Consider the following 21,349-nt stretch of genomic DNA (forward strand, 5'->3'; position numbering starts at 1 on the left):
CGCATGACGATCAAAGCTGGTCTTACTCTTGAGTTTGAAGTTACAATTGAGTAAAGGGGCCATTCATTTTGGTTAATACATGACTTTTATATACATGACAAAACAATTAAGAGATGCTGCTGAGCACCAAATACCTGTAAAAGCTTGTTTGTTGGCCGATTTAATTACATAAGTGTGGTCTCTTTTTAAATTAGAAATGTCAAATGTGGCTTTGAAATTTAAATGTATTTTTCCCTTATCATAGGGCAAATATGTATTTGTACATGCAAATATCTTGTAATAGCCAACTCACATGATTATATGGAATTAATTGTTGGCCTTGCGCATTGCTTAAATAATTATATAATTTGTTGTTTAAAGCTGGAATCCATAACTTGTTTAAGTGAATAAAATATTAATTTGACCAATCTTTATATTGTCGATTACTAGCAGGCCATCTTAATATGCCTAACACAACTGTGGTTGTACTTGGTTTCCCTGCTCTTATATTGACGAGTAGGCATTGAGCATATGAGCAAAACAAATTTCACCCACTGATACACCTGTTGTGAGACTGAAACGTTGCATTTGTCAGTAGCCGAGGTGAAGACAGTGTGCAGGTCCTCTTTTCTCTCACTATAGAGCACCGAAGTCCTGACGTAACTCGCTCATCCCGACCATTCCCTGGTTCACGGAAGTAATTTCTCTATGGAGAATAACATGGGGTGATCTTAATATCGTCTACTATAAGCGTTGTGGTCCAAAAATAAACAAGCTGTCTCGGCGTTATTGTCAGGGAGGTGTCTCTGTATCGTTTGCAACAGTCAGTCACTCATATATGATACAGTCTGCTTCTAGCGAAAATCTAACTAATTCAGTAGCAGTAACATTAGCGTTTTCTCTCAGTCAGTTGATTCTTCATATCCAGTGAAGGGGCCGGGGTGACATGTTTATTTTTCAAACACAGTTGTTATATGAGGCGATCTAAAATCGCCTCAATGGGGATTTCAATGCAACTAAACAAATACATGAACCTGGGGACTGACGCCCTCTACTGAAAGTGACGTCAGACTTCGGTGCTCTATTCTCACTGGTTTGCCTGCTCCGACATACCTGTCCCTGTAGGTGTGCAAAAGGACTTTTTTCTACAAACCTACCTGTACACTTGTGATGTGACAATAAAGAGGATTCTTGAACTTTCTTGAAATTTTGCCACGCATTCATGGTTTCTTGGTACGGATCCCTGCATATGGCATGAAAGTTACGGATTGCAGATTCAAGTTAACAAATTCATACCGACACACAAAACTAGGCTGCTCAAAAATAAGTGTGAACATGATGGGTAACGACAGGACTTGAGATATTCAAACTCAGGAGAAAAACTATTATTAAACACAATCTCTTATTTTATTAGAAATAGCGTTAGCTGTACATTGCTGGGTGTGCACTGTGCACCATAAACATTAGAAATCAGTATCCTCCCCCTCTCCAACGTCGAGGGACAAAATCGCATAATGGAACTCCAGTTATCAAAATCTAACTATATACACATAAAAACTAACGTTCTTGTGTGGGACATGGAAAATGGAGGAAGACCAGTGATTTTCACTCTCGATTCCAAGCCCCATCCCTGAAATGCATTTAATCCATGTAAGGACAGGAACCCCTTTTGGTGTTTTAAGCATTACAGTATACTGTATGTTATACTTTGGCTATTGAAAAATAGCAGATCTACAAGCTCTGGAGGGGGGGGGCCTGGAACAACATCTTTTCAGATGGGGGTCGGCGGCTAATTACATGTATAGTTTTTGGTGTTCCTTGACATGAAAAACCTTGAGAACCACTGACATAGTAATATAGGGTTTTTCACAAAACTGTCAGAATTTAGAAGGCATTTGTAGAATCGTCCTCGGGTCTAAATGCATTGAATCCATGTCAGGGATGGGGGGTTCGATCCTAGAGAACGCAAGTCCATCATCTGGGGTTGGTGACGTCCATACTATCATTCGTCCAGGCCTGGTGACTCTCCTTGTTGTATTCTAGATGCAATTCGAATTGCTTCCTCCAGTGATGGCTGATCACTGAGCTACAAGAAGCAAAAACAAAAATAAGCAATGGTTAGTTAATTAACACAGACTGTACGACGTGTGTAAACGTCATAGCTAATCCAACCGACGGATTGCGACAAAGTGTACAACACGTCCTAGCGCTTTTTCATTGATATCAAACGAAAATAATATTCTGATGTTTTTCTTTTTTTGGGGGGGGTTGGCCTATCCTTCTGCAATGTACTCCTTGCTTTCCACACATGCGCACTGCCATTCACTTCCCTGTTCAGCACTCTGAAAGAAAGGCTCGCCACGCGTAATCTAGGGAGCTCTCCGTGGTTTTATATACTACATGTTGAAGTCATTTCTGACTTCAACATGCCTCTTGCCCGGAATATTAACGCTTCTAGAGAGACTCGATCGTAATCATAGCGAGGTAAGCAAGCAACATTATGCCTCCCGGTTTTTGTACGGAACGGAAGCCCCCGGCTTTCAGAGTAAAATATGCCATATCTGCCCAGCACTCGAGCTTCTATTTTGAAAGAAATCACGGCGCTGACATTGACATTTGACATTGACATTTTGGTAATGATGATGATCATTCCCCATTTCTAGATAGTTGGTGAGCTTCAATGCCCCCAAATCTGACATCTATTAGCTAAACCCTTCTAATAAATCATCATCATTAGGTACCAACTACCAACTATTGTGATGTTAATGACCATGTAATGTGATGTATGTTGATTCAGTCTTATTTGCTCTCTTTAGTAGTTTTGGGACACATCGGGTATGGAAATGGCTGCTTTACACATTAACGACAGGAGGTGGTGAAAGAGAGGGAGGGAGTCATTTACAATGTAAAATAGACTGAAAATACTATCTGGAAAGTGTTAATTTTACATGACAGATGGGGGAACTGCCTCTGTTACAATGTCCTTATCCCGAACACTGGTTCATTTTAAGACCTGCTTTGATGTGTTGTTAGTCTATCAAGATTTAAAAACAATAGATAATATTACAACGGTGAGCTATTTGATTTTTTTTTAAACATCATGGTCATGTTGATGGAGTCACCTTAGGGCTGCTTAAGACCAGCAATATACAATTAATTTCACTTTAATCAAATTAGTCAAGATGTTAACACTATGTATTCATGCATAAAGGAAACATCACACCCGTGTGAACTGAGTGGTGCAACTCCCCTCTCCCCCTGCCCCCCCCTCTCTGTCTCTCATTAGCAGGCAACAGTGCAGAACTATCTCTCTCTCTCTGTGTTTCTGGCACAACAGCGCCACTTTTGCCCCTACTGCTACTCATAGGCCCCTTTTCCACCGGTTGGTTCCCAATGGGAACCGGTTCAGTTCTTTTTGGTTTTTAGTCCATGAGCCAGAGCTCCAAAATTGAAACGTTAATTATGAATTGAGTGGGCAAAACCATACCTATATTAGATTGTTATCACCATGAAACTTCCCCAATTAAGTACTTACACGAAGACAATGATTTATTGTATTACAAATTTTACATTTTTTAATATGCAAATGAGGCATTATGTAGGAAAATATGCAAAATAATCGAAAATATGAAAAAGCTACTACTGTGGAAGGGTTATCATGTATTTATTTACTTGTATTGATCCTATAAACAATTTAATATAGTGTATAGTTCGTCCACAAATGTTGGACCTCTGGCTCATGGACTAAAAACCAAAAAGAACTGAACCGGTTCCCACTGGGAACCAACCGGTGGAAAAGGGGTCATAGTCACACACATACATAGGCACATAGGTTAAAACAGACATTGCTGTTCCTTGGAGTGGTTGCACCACTCAAAAACTTTTACAGTTGAGTCAAACAGCAAGCCACACACTTGGCTCTGTGTGGGCGCTGTGTAAACGGCTGACTTGTAAAGCCATTATTCCGTGTTTGTACACTTCTCAGACTTCTTGATGAGACGACACACCCTACACACCTCAACAGGAGGGATTTGAACAACAGTTAGCGCGGTCCGCTACTGAATCCCACCTTCCCTATGATCATTACCTGAGCGCTTAAACAAACAGATCAGTTTGGGTGGGGTCTACAGGGGGGGATTATCAGGGGGGGCAAAGGTCCACATTTAATTGGCCATAACAGAAATTGCTGTTAGTATCATATGAACAAGCAAGTATTGATAGTGTTCTAAACTGCTTTTAACCTAGCGTCCTTATTTTTGGGCATGTTATTATTGGCAAAATGTTGTTGAATGATTTTGGTGTGGTAGGTTAACATGAAAAGCTGATGCCCATGTGTTTAACCCATGAAGACCTGAGGACCTGATTCTACAGATGTATTCTAAATCCTAACAGTTTTCTGGAAAAACCTTATGTTTCTATGTCAGTGGTTCTCAAAGGTTTGAACTTCATTCGAACTTTAACTGTTAAAGCAACCACCCACTGACCCAGTGTTTTTTTAAATGCCGTACCATTACATAATGTAGTGACTACAATCACATGTAGTGACTACATTATGTAATGGTACGGCATTTAAAAAAAAACAACATTATGTAATGGTACGGCATTTAAAAAAACGACATTATGTAATTGTACGGCATTTACAAAAACTACATTATGTAATGGTACGGCATTTAAAAAAACTACATTATGTAATGGTACTGCATTTAAAAAATAATAGCTTTTAAGTTTAAAATAATGGTTAAAGTGGTTAAAAGCTATAAGGTGCTTCCTCAGGTCTAAATGGGTTTAAAATGCAACAGAGCCTATACGTTCGGTTCACAGAATGTCAACTTGTATGCCGTTAGCCTACCGACCTGTACAGCGATGTGAGTGCCGTTGGATGTGGCCACTAACGTGACAGGATGACACTCCTGGTCCTGGGGGTCATGGCTGTAGACCCCCTCCTCCACGGTTTGGTAGGCAGTCATATCTGGTGTCATGATCGCCACCTGCATGGGGATACACACACACACAGCCATGCAATGAACATCATACAGTCATATCTGGTGTCATGATCGCCACCTGCATGGGGATACACACACACAGCCATGCAATGAACATCATACAGTCATATCTGGTGTCATGATCGCCACCTGCATGGGGATATACACACACACACACACACACACACACACACACACACAGCCAATCAGCCATGCAATGAACATCATAGACTCATATCTGGTTTGGTGTCTATGATAGCCACCTGGGGGAGACAGCCCAGCCATGAATATCATACGTTTAAAAATATATATAGAGAGACTTAGAAAAAGTGCTCCTTGGAGCACAGGTCTCCACTGTGTCCTTCAAACTCCTGCCCGGGTTGTGCAAGGACGCGCTGTGATTGGCCAGTAGCCACTTCGAGTGGCAGTCGGGGAAAACGCTGTAGCCAGAACATGATTTACTATTCTGTGCAACTCGCGTGCTTTCAGCTCGCTTGGTGATGTCTCACGTGGCTCAAGTTCACTTGGGACGGCGGGCCTCCGTCGCGGTCTAGTCCATAGAGTTATATATGTAGGTCTAGTCTGCAGTTGTTGTAGCCGAGAGGCACTTCCGCCCACGTTGGCCACAGAAGCTTACAGTAAAGTAAAGTACTATAAAGATGATGTGTACCGATGTGCATCATTTATGGATAAAGCCTGAAGGACTAATCGGTGCACTTATAAGTAAAGACGCGACTCAGCGTCATGGCGCCACCATGAGGCTGAATTAAAAAATGTCAAGTGGCATTTCTTCCTCAGCCTAGTGGGAATGTGCGTGCAGTTTCACTGCAATCACACACTGTGTTCATGATTTTCAGCATTTTGTTCACAACTGACCAATCCTGCAAATGTCAATTTTGTATGTCAATTTTAGCCAATCAGGATGGAATAGGAAAAATCCAACCGATCCGTCTTGAACATAGAGATAATATGTACCGATCGTGAAATTTGGATTAAATCTGAAGGAGTAATCGCACGCTGTGTTCATGATTTGAGCCATTTTGTTCAAAACGGAGCACTCCTGGCACTTTGGAAGCCACTCTTAGCCATTGATTCAGGATTGCGTATGACAAATCTGAAAGACCCATTTCGTTTAATGGGTATAGAGATACTGTGTAATGTAATGTCAACGGTGTAGGTGTTTAGCTTGGTGTAGGTGTTGGCTTCACTGCGATGAAGCCGGAAATTAACTAACCAAAGACACACCCCCACACCCACACACACCCCCACACCCCCACACCCACACCCACACCCACACCCACACACACACACACACACACACACACACACACACACACACACACACACACACACACACGTTGCATTTGACGCTCTCAAGAGTTGCATTATTGTTAAACATCCGCATTTGTTAATTTACAAGAAGTCTACACAATTAGAGAATGTAGAAGAATTGTTATTTTTATCATTTCCCTGTTATCTCTCCTAATGTACCAACATCAATACAGCTTGGAATTGTGGAACAGAATCTAATCCAACGACAACATATTCTCAGTGTTGGTTCCGAGAGGCTAAATGTCATTATATGGTCGTACGTGCATGGCTCAAAAGCCAAATAAATAATGGACCATGAGATGAAACGGGTTGAAAACCACTGCTGTATTGGATAACATCATTGTACAATTGTGGACATATTTATTTCATCATACATTTACATTTTTCGGACGTTACCTGTCCTTCTGTGCCGTCTGCGTTCACCATGGTGACAGCGTGCCCATGGTGTGTCAGCTCGTGGGCAGGGATGGTGATGGTCGTCCCCTCATGGGTCACCATGGTGATCGTACCGCCCATGGCTTGCAGGTCCGCTTCAGAGATACTGACCTGATGACAAACAGTTCAGAACAATTACCACAGTATACAGCAGTATAGGCAATTTACACAATATTTCCCCCACCCCACTCTGTATAAAATCTAGGGTCATGTTTATAAAATGTAGGGTGCATTTGCTATACAGTCATCTGTGTATAAAGGTACATGATGGCATGAAAAAAAAAAGACAAAATAACCTGATTTAGTCCATTAGACTAGAAAAGAAACCTTTAGGATTCCAATGTGCCTTTGGGAGCTGCAAAATGACGATGTCATATGTAGCTAAGTAGGACATTGCACTCCTCACCATCTACACACACACGCGGCGCACATGCGTGCGTGCGTGCACGCACACGCACACGCACACACACACACACACACACACACACACACACACACACACACACACACACACACACACACACACACACACACTTACCTGAGCACTTGAACAAACAGATCAGTTTGGGTGGGGTCTACAGGGGTGATTATCAGAGGGGCAAAGGTTCAGATTGAATTGGCCAATATGGAAACCTCTGTCAGCATCATAAGCACACAAGAATTAAAGGAGGATTCCGGACCAGCGCTTTCTCACCGCTGGGGACGAACACTAAAACCGTCTCGTCTCGACCCTTTGGTGTGGTTTGGGCTTTAGGCTCGTTCGCCTTGTTACAGAAGCCCCTTTGAGACAAAACACTGTGCAATGACTTTGTTCATTATGAAAGACAGATAAAAATAATACAGAGCACTCAAAATAAGCGATTTAGCCTATGACCGAGAATGCACGGTCGGAGCTGCGCTGTGGATGTTGTTATGTAATCCCAAATTCTCCTTTAATGGTTTAAACCACTTTCGAATCGGTGTCCCTGTTTTGCATTATTATAGGTTTAAAAACAGAAAAAGTCAGTAGGTTCGTTTTTGCAGTATACGGAAAGTGAAACGTTTTGTTATTTTTAAATCATAATTTACGAAAGGTAAGATAAGATATAACGTTTCTATTATTTGAGCGGCGATAGCCCCTCCTATTCCCAGCTTTTTCTGTTGAACACAAAGACAATGATTTGATTGGCTGATCACCCCATAGCGATGATTTGATTGGCTGAGCAAAGTACACATTGAGGATAAAAGTGAGGGCAGAAAAGTGAAGACGCCAAAAGTGAGTGGCCGGAATGACATTTGTGATGATTTGATTGGCTGAGCATGGAATGTGATGTATGATGATGAGTGTTTTGGGAAAAGAGGCGCAAATCTAGCTTGCCAAAAGGCGATGTCAGCGATAAATGAGTTAACGCCACAAACAATAGAATTAGACTCAGGATACAGGACAGCTATTATATGACATTACCTGCTGCTGTGTTCCATCCTCCTGTGTTACCAGGGCAACGTGATGCGTTCCCAGCATCTCAGAGCTCTCCATGGATACATGCTCACACCCATCCTCCTCGCCTTCCACCACCGTTGTTGCGTAGGTCACGTTAGGGTCATCGATGGCATCTGGGTTCGTTCAACGCAGAGGAATTGAGAGAAAATTTAGGATGTTCTGGAGACTGTGTACTTTGCATGCAGCCGACATAATTTTTGTCGCAATTAGAGCTCTTCAGCCGTAAGGCCTTATTTTGAAGTAGTAACAAGTAACAAGTGACAATCAATCATTTCCGGGGCAGCCGGTAGATACTTTTGCTTTCATCAGACAGAAGCGCTAATATAGTACTGCGAGGTCGCAGTCACCTCAGTCTGAGCCTCAATTCAGAGAAATACGCAGCTAAAGATAGTCTCTAAAGATAGTGTGTCACAACGTGCCGGACGACGGAGACGCCAAGAATCGGTTAAATATAAGACTAGCAATGCTGGATGCATTATAAACTATATCGATCAGGCGATCAGGACATGATTAATAAAAACATACTAAATTTCTCTCACACACCATGCACGCACGCACACACACACACACACACACACACACACACACACACACACACACACACACACACCTGTGGGTGGTTCGAAGTAGGCCGCCTCCTGCTCCTCCTCGATGGGCTCTGTGTCGTTGTGGGCGGTGCGTTTGTGCATGGCCAGCGTGGAGATCTGCTTGTAGGTCTTTCCACAGTGGTTGCAGTTGTACGGCTTACATGGCGTGTGGACCACATGGTGTTTGTACAAGCTGGAGTATTCAGTGAAGCGCTTCTCACACCCAGGCACCGTACACACATAGGGTTTCTCTCCTGGAGACACGGGAATGGACGGAACGCATTAGAACTTGCTGGAGCACGCAGAAGGAAGTGCCGCCTATGCCCGTGCTCCGTGCCGTCAGCCCGACTGACCCTACCCCTGCGTTTTCAACCCAGCTCCGTGGTTTCCCTTTCCGTGATGCGATGGAATCACAGCGGGGCTTTCCTACAACCTTAACCCATTCAGGACAGGAACCCCTTTTGGTGTTTTAAACGTTATGTCATACTCTAGCTAAGCAGATCTACAAGCTCATAGTGCAGCACAGAGTGTCGCGCTACGAGCTTGTAGATCGGGTATTTAAGAAAAACCGTGAAAATGTGGCGCACCGCAAATCTTTGAATATATATTCTTTCAGAGCGAACGATTTTAGCTCAAAACTTTTCTTCTGGGGGGTCCCTGGAACAGCATATTTTCAGATGGGTCCTCGGCCAAATACAGATCATTCTGGGGGTCCTTGACATGAAAAAGGTAGAGCACCATAGAAACATAGGTTTTTCTGAAAACTGTCATGATTTAGAAGCCTTTAAAAAAAAATCAGCCTCAAGTCTAAATGGGTTTAAACAATACACAGCGGACACACCACATTCACAGAGAAAAAACAACGACACAGACATTTCCACTCATAGCAAGGCTGTGCTTCTGTCTCAAACACGAAAGAGAAATCGAATCGATCCAGACTCACTCTGTGATGCGTTTGTACGATATGAGGATGCGGTGGTTGTGTCAACAAAGTAGGCGGTTGTGAACAAGGATGAAGGGTGTGTATGACCTATCCATTATTTATATCTATAGACTTACCGGTATCCACAAGTTCCACAAGTCAAACTGTCCTTTTGAAATTCAAGCCCAGATTCTATGCAATGAAACGCTCAGATAGGTGCTGTTGGGGAACAGTTGTCAAAGTGAAGAGACACATGAATCCATCTCCTGTGCAGTGCTGTCTCTCTCGCAGTTAGTAAAAGTTAGTAAACATTAGTAATCATAATGAGTTAATTACGTAACCCGTTCACCTTTACTGACACAAAATGAACAAGTCTCTACTAAGGTTTGCATATTACCAGTGTGAATCCTCATATGGTTTTTGTAGTTTGTGGCGCTTGCAAAGGATCGCCCACAGCTGGGCTCAGAGCAGTAGTACGGTCTCTCTCCCGTGTGGGTCCTGATGTGAACCTTCCGGATGTTTGAGGTGGTGAACGACCGGCCACAGCCTTCCACAGGGCATTTAAAAGGCTTCTCGCCTGCAAACAGAGAGGGGAAATATAGTTTGGATCAACCAGTGTGATGTGAATGTTAAGTTAGTTTTGTTTGAAAATGGAACCCGAGTCTGTATGCATTTCTGTATCACTATTTTCTGTTCGTGGGATGAAGCTGTGAAATGGCTTGTCCGAGATTTTGAAACATAGTATAAACCTAATCCAATTAAAAAAAGAGGCTAAAACAGGTGCTATAGAGCACCGAAGTCTGACATCTGGTCGCCAAGTCCACTGGTTCATGTACTTTTTTATTTGCATTGTAATCCCCATAAGGGAATTTTATATCACCTCATATAAGAACTGTTTGAAAAATGAACAAATCATCCAGGCCATTCCACTCATATGGATATGAAGAATCAACTGACTGAGAGAAAACGGTAATGTTAATGCTACTGAATTAGTTACATTTTCGCTAGACTCAGACTACATGAAATATGAGTGACTGACTGTCACGATACAGAGCCACCTCCCTGACAATTCCGCAGAGACAGATTGTTTATTTTTGGACCACAATTCTTATATGAGACGATTTTAAGGTGACCCCATGTTATTCTCCATGGAGAAAAACTACCATGAACCAGGAGATGAGCGAGTGACGTCAAGACTTCGGCGCTCTATTGGAAAAGTACGAAATGGAATGATTGATTGCTTGATTATCATGTTAACGTGACAAATGTAGATTTGAATGACTAGGGATCTAAGTATGCACTTATTTTGTGTTGTTTTCAGTTTGTTTTTCTTTGTTTGTTAGCGTTTCTTTTTTGTTCTTGTTTTTTTTTTTACATGTTTATTGTTTTGTAGGTTCTTTACATTTTCTTTGTTGTTAATATGTTATAAGGATAGGCATTAATAAGCTTCTGCCTATACCTTTTCGATCACGTTAAAAATATATATATTTTTTTTGTAATGTCTAACTGAAAAAAGAAGCGATTAACGTGCCTAGGAATTAATTTTCATTGAGACATGCGTTTGTTTTGTACGCGTGGAGTCGAGGGGCGACTGACTGCAGTCCTGTGAAATTGTCGTGTGCATGCTCGTTTTGTGCACACGCCTGCGACTGACTAGACCTGGACTCTGTGGAGCTTTTTTTTACGCTTGTGTTGGCGGGCCGTTCATGAGCAGACCTGTCGTTGATCCAGGCGACATAGTCTGCGTTAATCGATGCCCGTCTGAAAGGACCTTTACACTGTAATTTCATACGGTATGTTTCTACAGTATGTGTTATATTATACAGCATGTAACCGTGACTGTGAGCTGTATTCCCAATCCCAATTGTATGTGTGCATGTTGCTCTACCTGTGTGTGTCCGAGTGTGCTTCTGAAGGTCTCCAGAGGTTTTAAAGGACTTGCGGCAGTTCATTTCCTGACATCTATACGGCTTCTCTCCAGTGTGCGTGCGGGAGTGACTCTTCAACCCGTACCCTGAAAAAAGCAAGACCGCATTAACGTTTCTGTACATCCAACTGATGACATGTTGTGTGCAGAGTATCATGTAGTTGAGAATATGATCAGAAAATATATTATTGTCGTCCAGTATATAAAGGAAAGAAGTAACATAGAAACCCCCCCATTCGCTGTACCTGTTGCAAATTTCTTCCCACAGCCAATGTATTCACACACATAGGGCTTGTCTCCGGTGTGAGAGCGCTCATGTACCTGTGGGGGGGGGGGGGGGGGGGGAGATACACCAACGCAGACAGTTTAACAGAAAGGTTAAAAAGAGGACAAAAAAGTGTGTGTGTGTGTGTGTGTGTGTGTGTGTGTGTGTGTGTGTGTGTGTGTGTGTGTGAGAAGATCTGCTATTTTCATCGTACGGCGGTCTATATACAAGCATAGCCAGCGGATGGGAGGTGAAGGGGAGCTTGTGCATGTAGCCGAGCAGAAAGGCAGCTCTGAAAAGGGCCACGGTCTTACCTTGAGATGATGGGCAGTGGTGTAGAGTTTCCCACAGCCCTCGTGTTCACAGCGGAATGACTTCTCTCCTACGTGTGAGACCCTGCTTTGCCTTCCATCCTGACCCTGGACCACGATCTTTTAAAGACAACACACAACACTATGAGACATCCCGAGCCAGCCTAGGAGAGCCTAAAAAAGAAACAGGTCAGCACATTGACAACATTGAAAGTTAAATTTAAATTAGAATCGAATGTGTTACTGTATAGCAGTGGTTCCCAAAGTGGGGTCTGGGGACCCCTAGGGGTCCTTAAGAGAGTTCCAGGGTTCTCCAGCTAAATGATAATTAGGAACAAAATGGACCTTTATGGGTCTGTAACTCAGAGCGTACACATGGAACCAAATGGACACGTTTTTGTTCCATTTGTTAAAATTAACATTGATTTTACTATATAAATTGGGGTCTCAGAGATAGAAATGCCATTAAATGGGGGTCCGTAGACCGATGCATGACATCGGTCCTTGTAATGAAAATGGTTGAAAATCACCGTTAGAGCCATAAAAAAACCTTCTCTTTTGGGGGTCCTTGGCATATAGTTTCTAATGGGGGTCCACGGGGCTAATGAGTGTCGATTGTGGTTTGGGAACCACTGCTGTATAGTATACACAGTCCTAAGTCTTAATTTAACACTGAAGAGAATAAACAGGGGGGGTATATTCTTCTGTTTATATAACACAGAAAAGATGGTATTGAGACAAATAATTGTAGTTAATACAGTAGTTGTGATAAGGTTAAGGATGCTCTACCCTCATGTGGACGCCGCTGTCTGTGTCTATTCTTCCGTAGGATCCCAGAGCATTCTCCACATTCTCCACCTGGGGAAGCAGGAAAAGCAACTCAGTGTTACATCTCTGAAGTCCTTAGCATTTTACAAAGAAATACAATGCAACGTGGGAACCTCTGCCAGTGCTCGTACTGTATATATATATATATAATACACCCTTTCCGGGGGGGTAATGGAGAGGGGCAGACCAAGAAATGGCATGGATGCAGAATGTGAAGAGATGTGGCCACCCATTGGGTGGCACACAATTCAATTCAATTCAATTCAAAGGGCTTTATTGGCATGAGAAAACATACGTTTACATTGCCAAAGCAGAAAGAACAATACAACAATACAGCAATACTGGCACACATGGGGACTGGTATACCCAGAGACCAGGGTTGTTCGAGGCCTATGCCCAAAGTTGGGCTGCTAACCCTACTGCTGGTCATGGGGAGCGTGTGTAGTAAGACCTGCAGTTGGAGATTTTTGTCTCACCCGAAAACCCGTTATTATCCGCCCGTTATCCAACCTCATTAATTATATCATTAATTAACCGCACCAACCGCAGTGCAGGGAAGCACAAGTACGTACTTGTACGAACAATGTTACTAACCACTGTCATTCTCCAACGTTACGTAGTTAGTTTATATCCATGGTAACAAGCAGTCCGCTCGGTCTTCATTCAGGTATAACCAGCCGTCGCCGGCACGACTTAAATCACTCCCAGTCCCACGCCAAACTTATATTCCTCCATTCTTTTTTATTTAGTTTTACTCTCACTAACAATAGCTGCTTGTATGTTTTGCACATTAAGGACCCCAGTCAATGTGTATAGGTGGCGTATTTGTGCCAGATGGAAAATGATGTAATATTAAAGTTGCATTCACAACTCTACTTCGGTAGACTCGATGCGAATGGGCGGAGAAGTTGTATCATTCTTGTATTATTTGCTCCGTTTGCGTTCACACTGGCTGTGTCAAACCACAGCAGGGAACTTCATCAATGTGTTCAATTCATAAACTATACAGTGAAATATATGGTGTTAAAAAAATATATACTTCTGAGAAATAGCTAGGACTTTAGGACGTAATGTGTTGGTAACGTTGTTGCAGTGTGTGTTGTCGGGGACTGGACGTTGCGTGCGTGCGCAATAACGGATGGCTACAACTTTACCAACTCGTTTTGTAAATAGCGGCTAGGGCTAGGCTACTAAAGCCTACATACATAAATAAATCTGGTAGGTTAAAAGGAGTAGCCTACTGTCTACACAAACCACTTTTATCTGACTGCTCCAGGACACTACAACACTGCCCAGTACCTTGGTAGTATACTGCTCCAGGACACTGATGGTCTCTGGGTCGATGGCGGAGCCCTCAGTCTGCAGGTCGGCGATTGTTCCGTCGGCCTGGATGGCCAGGATGGTGTTGGGCTGCTGCATGTGCACAGTATGCTGGATGTAGGCCGTGCTGCCGTCTTCCAGCTGCACCTCCTGAAGGCCACTGTGGTCATACGAATCTGGATGGAGGTGAGGAGAGATGAGGTAGAACCAGATATGGAACAAAATTGAAAATAACGATTAATCAAACAAGACTCTAGCTTGAATACAGGCCATGAGGCCAGGACAAGGATCAAAGAGCTGTCTTAGAGAGAATGCATTGAGAAACCCGGTGGGGGTGTCGAGATGTAAAGCACCGGTACCTTTGGGCGCGTGGATGTAGGCCGTGGTTCCGTCTTCCAACTGGACCGTCTGTCCATCTTCAAGCTGTAAGCTGTCTCCTCCTACAGAATGTCATAATTTTGTTAACTATACAAAACTATTCGAAAACTTAACTTTGGTCGATCATTTCTCCCCATTAAAACCATCAATTGGTATTGCATATATATTTTACTTTTATCATTTTAGTCACATTTACAACAAGGTAAAGCTTGTAAGGACCAGGCATTTGTGAAATGAGCAAAGCAGCTAAACGTGTGGGCAGCACCCCAAAATAATGTCCGCATCCAAAGCAAATGGTTGGTATTCACCCTTGCTTTGAGTTGCTTAGTGGATTCATTGATTGCACTCTCCCACAGTAATAATAAGGGAAATCATATGCGATCCCATATGTTCAGGATCTGGGACCTAATGCCAACCTCTAGGATGACAACATTCGCCCATACAGAGCCAGGATCATCACAGAGTACCTCCAGAATTTGGGAGTGGAGAGGATGGAATGGCCTGCCGTGAGTCACTGCGTCCAGACCTCAAACCAATTGAACACTTGTGGGATCAGCTTGGGCTTGCTGTTTCATTTTTTTGTAAAATGTAATTCATGAATTAATTTCCAATTAAAACAAAAATAAATAATCTGTCACCAAAAAAAACATTTGTATGTTTACTGTTACATGTCACCATTCGCTTTGTGGGAAATTACCGACCCCCTATACAAAACGCTGACTGTGTTTGGCAAGTATGTCCATCCAACCATACAGTTCGAAAACAAACCTTCGTTAATTCATCAATCTGTACAGTACAAGCCCTCCTCCCTAGCCTGTGCCTGTGTGTGTGTGTGTGTGTGTGTGTGTGTGTGTGTGTGTGTGTGTGTGTGTGTGTGTGTGTGTGTGTGTGCACAACAGTGACACTTGATGATCAACAAATGCTATTACGCTATTTCCGTGCTCGGACGGACGGACAGAGAGACCCAGCCAGCCAGGGACACACATTGCTGTCCATAGGAGTGGCTAGCACCACTCAAGAATAAAACACAGGCTAGTGAAGCTTGGGGGTGCAATAGAGCACCGAAGTCTGACGTCAATATCGCTAGAGTGCGCTAAGTCTACGCACTTAAAGGTATATTCAGTGATTTCACTCAAAAAACCGTAGGTTTCGTTTTTGGCTGTGGGACCCAGCCTTCCGTCCAATCAGGATAGAGAGTCAAAAACTAAACCTAAGGTTTTTTGACCCCCAGGGGTTAACTGGGGACAGGGAGGAACTCCTTATATGGCCAGCACACTCTATAGTAGGGAGGATTATCACAACAAAACAAAAAAATAAGTGATATTTGAATTAAGTGAAATCACTGAATATACCTTTAAGTGCACTTTTTTATTTGTATTATAATCTGCATAGGGGGATTTTAGATCGCCTCAAATGAGAACTGTGTTTGAAAAATAAACAAATCATCCTGGCAGATTCACTCATATGGATGTGAAGAATCAACTGACTGCAAGAAAATTGCTAATGTTACTGCTGCTGAATTAGTTAAATCTTCGCTAGAAAAAGACTATCAAATATGAGTGACTGACTGTCGTAAATGATACAGAGACACGTCCCCGACAATATCGCAGAGACAGTTTGTTTATTTTTGCACCACAATTCTTTATATGAGACGATTTTAAGATGACCCAATGTTATTCTCCATAGAGGAAAGCTTCCACGAACCCCTTGGAACCAGGCGATGAACGAGTGACGTCAGGACTTCGGCGCTCTATGGCACTGAGCGTTTCTGTTGTTTTCATTTCTAATACCTGTTTAGGCATGTTGTTTTCAGGTGTAATACCTGCTTTAGGCATGTTGTTTTCAGGTCTAATACCTGCTTTAGACATGTTGTTTTCAGGTCTAATACCTGCTTTAGACATGTTGTTTTCAGGTCTAATACCTGTTTAGGCATGTTGTTTTCAGGTGTAATACCTGCTTTAGGCATGTTGTTTTCAGGTGTAATACCTGCTTTAGGCATGTTGTTTTCAGGTGTAATACCTGCTTTAGACATGTTGTTTTCAGGTGTAATACCTGCTTTAGGCATGTTGTTTTCAGGTCTAATACCTGCTTTAGGCATGTTGTTTTCAGGTGTAATACCTGCTTTAGGCATGTTGTTTTCAGGTGTAATACCTGCTTTAGGCATGTTGTTTTCAGGTCTAATACCTGCTTTAGACATGTTGTTTTCAGGTCTAATACCTGTTTAGGCATGGACACGTGGTGTTTTCAGGTGTAATACCTGCTTTAGGCATGGACACGTGCTGGACATAGGCAGCAGACCCATCCTCCAGCTGGATCACCTGGCCGTCCATGATCTGACCGTCTGAAAAACCTGATTTGGAGTCATGCTGGATGTAGGCCGTGGAGCCGTCAGCTAGGGTGACCGCCTGGAGGCTCACTGTGTCCATGCCCTCCATCTGATCTCCATCTGGGAGGCAGGGAAAACAAACAACAAACAAGGGGGCCAAAATAGTCATCGTGATCATATTACAAGGTTATGATCAGGGTTTTAGGCTACAGTACATGAAATTCAAATAAATTAAGTGCAACTACAGTTGCTGTGGGGCAATTTGTATTATTTATAATCATAATAATATGATATGAAAATACAAACTATATTTTAAATATAGGTGCAAGAAACAAAACCATTTTACCACCATCCTATAATCACATTATGATTAGTGGATGGTGGTAAAAACTGCTTTTCTTTCTTTCTTCAATAAACAAATACTCTGAGTCTGATCTTTAATTCCTATTCATGTTATCGTAATGTTAATATTGCAAACACATTTTAATCTATAAATCGTCGATCACATTTCTTTTTATAGATCTTATGGGTCCATTTGGTTACCAACTCTCTATCATTTAGCTGGGGACTACCTGGCTGGAACCCCCTCAAGCACCACTGGTGGTTGAAAACCACTATAATAAAACCACTATAATAATTGCCTATAATAGGCAATCTGAGAATCCATCGGCAAATAAAAGAGAAACAGTGCCCTCTTTTGCTTTAGTTCACCACAAGTATGGTAAGAACATGTGCAAAGTGCCCAATTTAAATCGGTAACAACCTTTTCGGGCACATATAAGTACTCTAGTATACGCCATTTAAAAAGACATATCATAAATGCATTTTTTAAATAAATGTATTACTTAAACATTATTCTTATTCTGGTTTCATTTACTTGAGAATGTAAAATAATTACAGTACTAACTATGGCACCACCAACATCAATACAGCATGGAATCGTACCCAACGACAAGCAAAATATTGAGCCTAAATTGAGACCAAATCTCATCAAATGGTGGTCCGTTTCTCAAATGCCAAATAAATAATGGGGCTTGATATGAAAAGGGTTGAAAACCACTGTCAGTTATTCAGAGTGGGAGGTATGAGAAGAACTTAGAAGACCCATGATGAGGCTAATAATATTAAGGAGCTCACCTCCAACGGTCACAGCCTCTGCTAGGCAGAGGGTGACCTGCTGACCATCCGCATCCTGAAACTCTGCCATCCCCTGGGAGTCCCGGCTGATCTGGGCCAAGAGCATGGTTTAGCTGCTGGGATGATATTAACACATGTACAGGTCCATGATCCATCTCAATGAATTTGAATATTGTGTATAAAAGTTCATTTTCTTCCGTGATATAATTAAAAAAGTGAAACTTTCAATATATTCTCAAATCTCAATTCATTGTGCATAAAGTGAAGTATTTAAAACGAGAAATGTCGACCATCTGAAAAGTATATTAATGTACAGTATGCAGTCAATAGTTGGTCTGGGCTACTTTTGAACAAATTATTTCATCAATGGGGCATGGCATGGAGGTGATCAGCCAGCCTGTGGCACTGTTGAGGTGTTATGGAAGCCCAGGTTTGCTTTGATAACAATAACACTTTCCTCTTGCCAGTTCGCTGGTCAGTTAAGCACAGTAATAGCATGGTCAGTACACCAGTAGTAGTTTTGGCACTGTGGGCAGGTGCCAAATCAAGCTGGAAAGGAAAATTAGCATCTCCATGAAGCTTGATGGATTTGTTGAAAGCATTGTTAAGTTTTCACTGTCAGTGGATAAACACCAGCCGATAACATGGCCAAAATCACTGTGTTTTGTCAAGTCCAGAGTCTCAACACAACCATTATATTTTACAGCACTGTGTGCCTCCGTACATTGACAAACTTTATGTTGATGCTGATCTTCCTTTTCAGGCAGCACTTGGCACCTGCCTACAGAGCCAAAACTACTAGTAATTGGTGTACTGACCATCGTATTACTGTGCTTAACTGACCAGCCAGCCAACTGACCTGAACTTAACCCCACAGAGAATCTAGGTTGTATTGTCAAGAGGAAGGTGTGAGACATGAGACTCAACAATACAAATTAATTTGTCCTTGAGGGAGTTCCAGGGGTCCCCAGCTAAATGATAGTTAGGAACCAACTGGACCGGCCCAGGCCGTAGCGTAACGGTCTGGGCACCGGACTGGTGATCCAGTCGCGGTGTGCCGCGGGTTCGACTCCCGGACCCGACACGGCCTTTACCGCATGTCATCCCCCCCATCTCTCTCCCGTTTCCTGTCAGCCTACTTTCTATCCCTTAAAAAATCAATAAAGGCGTAAGCCGCAAAAAAAAAATATATATATATATATATATATATATATATATATATCTTTAAAGGAACCAACTGGACCCATATGGTTCTGTAACTGAGTATACAAATGGAACCAAATGGGCCCGTTTGTACACACTCAGAGTTAAATTAACATTGAATTTACAATATAAATCGGGGTCCAAGGTATAAAAATGCCATTAAATGGGGGGTCCGAAGACTAATGCATGTAACACTGGCGGTCCTTGAAATTAAATGGTTGTGAATCACTGCTTCTCTATATGGGGGTCCCTGGCATATCTTTTTCAAATGGGGATTGGGGGTCCTCCTAATTAGTGTCAATTTGAGGGTCCTTGACATGAAAAGGTTTGGGAACCACTGACACACTGTGTGACTGCAATGACTGTCACTGTACCGATGATGGCAATGCTGAAGGAGCGAGCAAATGATGATTGTCGCATGACTTGCAGTTAAAACTAAAAGGTGTCTTGCCAATTCTTTCAAACAGGTGCATTCACACAGAACACGTTTCATCATGAGATGGGTTTACATTTACATGTATACTGATTGTGATGACTTATGAATGTTATTGTTTTTATAAGGAAGCACACGTTTGCAGTATTTAGATGTTGTACAGTATTATTGCCTTTCTCATGTCATGGCTTGTGTACTGTAAGCTTGCTTTAAAATGCTGATACTCATGGACATTGTGTATTATGACGTTCAGAACTACGCAGTAACATCCTCTTTATAAATGACTATCCATTTCTATCTTTTATTCTGACAATGTGTGAGATTGGGGATGTTACTGTACGATCATGGCCATACAGTCACTCGAATGACACCAAGAAGTGCTTGGGGGGAGCTAAATGGCTACTGTACCCATAAGTATGACTTGCAACATTTGTAACGAATTTAGAAACTTTTGCAACATTTGTGTAACAATGTTGCAACTGTGCTCCTGATGTTAACAAAATAACCTGTTGGTTGTTTGTGTATCCAGGCAGTAAAGTCACTAGTCAGTGACTGCACAGCAATAACATGCTACATACACACTAGTTAGCTCAGCTGAGCAAAAAGCCTGTTTAACTTAAAGCGGGTTCGTTAGCATGACGTTAGCACGCATGCTACGTCGTGCTAACGATGTCAACTTTATTATAAGCAAACTTATTGAAGCTACTAAAGCTCGTTATGACAACCCGTGTTCACGTTGACATTCAGAATAAATAAATATTCAGCTTCTGTCCGACTGCTAGCGTATAAAGTTCTACGTTTATTTGACAGAAGCGTCCATTCAACCAGCTACGCTAACGCAGCTAGCTATGGCTAACGCAACAAGAACGAGGAATCCATTAGCTGAAAAATAATGATAACATAAGCATGTTGGACTGCATGAAGATCCGCTTTATTTATTACAAATCCAGGACAGCATTCTCCCCCCGTTCTGCATTCGAATCCCCCAAACACGCACACACACATCCATCCAACCCAGTCAGAGAGATGGCTGTAGGAATAATGCACACTGGGTAAAAACCAATTTATACACTAACCTCGGAAAATTTTCCAACAATCCCTCCTGTTCGACCACCATGCACCAGTGCAGGAAACGCTGCAGAGATGGGATCATGTGCCCCAGCCCTGGAACATGTATGGGACGTCTGCGTCCCATCGCTGGAAGGGACGGTCGCTGCTCTCTGTGTGTGTGTGTGTGTGTGTGTGTGTGTGTGTGTGTGTGTGTGTGTGTGTGTGTGTGTGTGTGTGTGTGTGTGTGTGTGTGTGTGTGTGTGTGTGTGTGTGTGTGTGTGTGTGTGCGTGCGTGCGTGCGTGCGCGCGCGTGCATTTCATTTGTGTTGTGTAACTTGTGTCAGTGTGTACCATAGAGTATATATATCTAATATATATACTCTAAGGTGTGTACACATTTCCATGCTGTATTGATGTTTGTACCATAGGAGTGATAATAGAAATGTTAATCAAA

General features: G+C 42.4%; 1 protein-coding gene across 2 annotated transcripts; it reads right to left on the minus strand.

The window, feature by feature from the left end:
• Positions 1-1,369: 1,369 nt before the first annotated feature.
• Positions 1,370-20,994, minus strand: znf143b (zinc finger protein 143b). Of its 2 annotated transcripts, none has more exons than XM_083763747.1 (15): positions 20,922-20,994; positions 18,210-18,325; positions 17,004-17,192; positions 14,728-14,808; positions 14,348-14,544; positions 13,010-13,078; positions 12,224-12,340; positions 11,890-11,965; positions 11,606-11,731; positions 10,115-10,294; positions 8,819-9,049; positions 8,173-8,321; positions 6,690-6,839; positions 4,833-4,967; positions 1,370-2,065 (listed from the first exon to the last, which is right to left on the minus strand). In XM_083763747.1, the coding sequence occupies exons 2-15, from the start codon at positions 18,313-18,315 to the stop codon at positions 1,982-1,984; spliced, it is 1,890 nt and encodes a 629-aa protein (XP_083619873.1). In that variant the 5' UTR covers positions 18,316-18,325; positions 20,922-20,994; the 3' UTR covers positions 1,370-1,981. The 2 variants fall into 2 exon arrangements, with proteins under 2 accessions (XP_083619873.1, XP_083619874.1); XM_083763748.1 differs by having other exon boundaries at positions 18,210-18,322; positions 20,922-20,961.
• Positions 20,995-21,349: the final 355 nt, after the last annotated feature.

Source organism: Protomyctophum parallelum (assembly GCF_964188405.1).
Source record: "Protomyctophum parallelum genome assembly, chromosome: 4".
Taxonomy (NCBI): domain Eukaryota; kingdom Metazoa; phylum Chordata; class Actinopteri; order Myctophiformes; family Myctophidae; genus Protomyctophum; species Protomyctophum parallelum.

Coding starts and splice junctions, on each gene's coding strand:
- znf143b (XM_083763747.1), bottom strand. CDS start 18,315: ATGCTCTTGGCCCAGATCAGCCGGGACTCCCAGGGGATGGCAGAGTTT. Junction 12,341..13,009: donor ACAGCGGCGTCCACATGAGG/GTAGAGCATCCT, acceptor TGTCTTTAAAAG/ATCGTGGTCCAGGGTCAGGA. Junction 4,968..6,689: donor CAGACGGCACAGAAGGACAG/GTAACGTCCGAA, acceptor ATCCCCATGCAG/GTGGCGATCATGACACCAGA.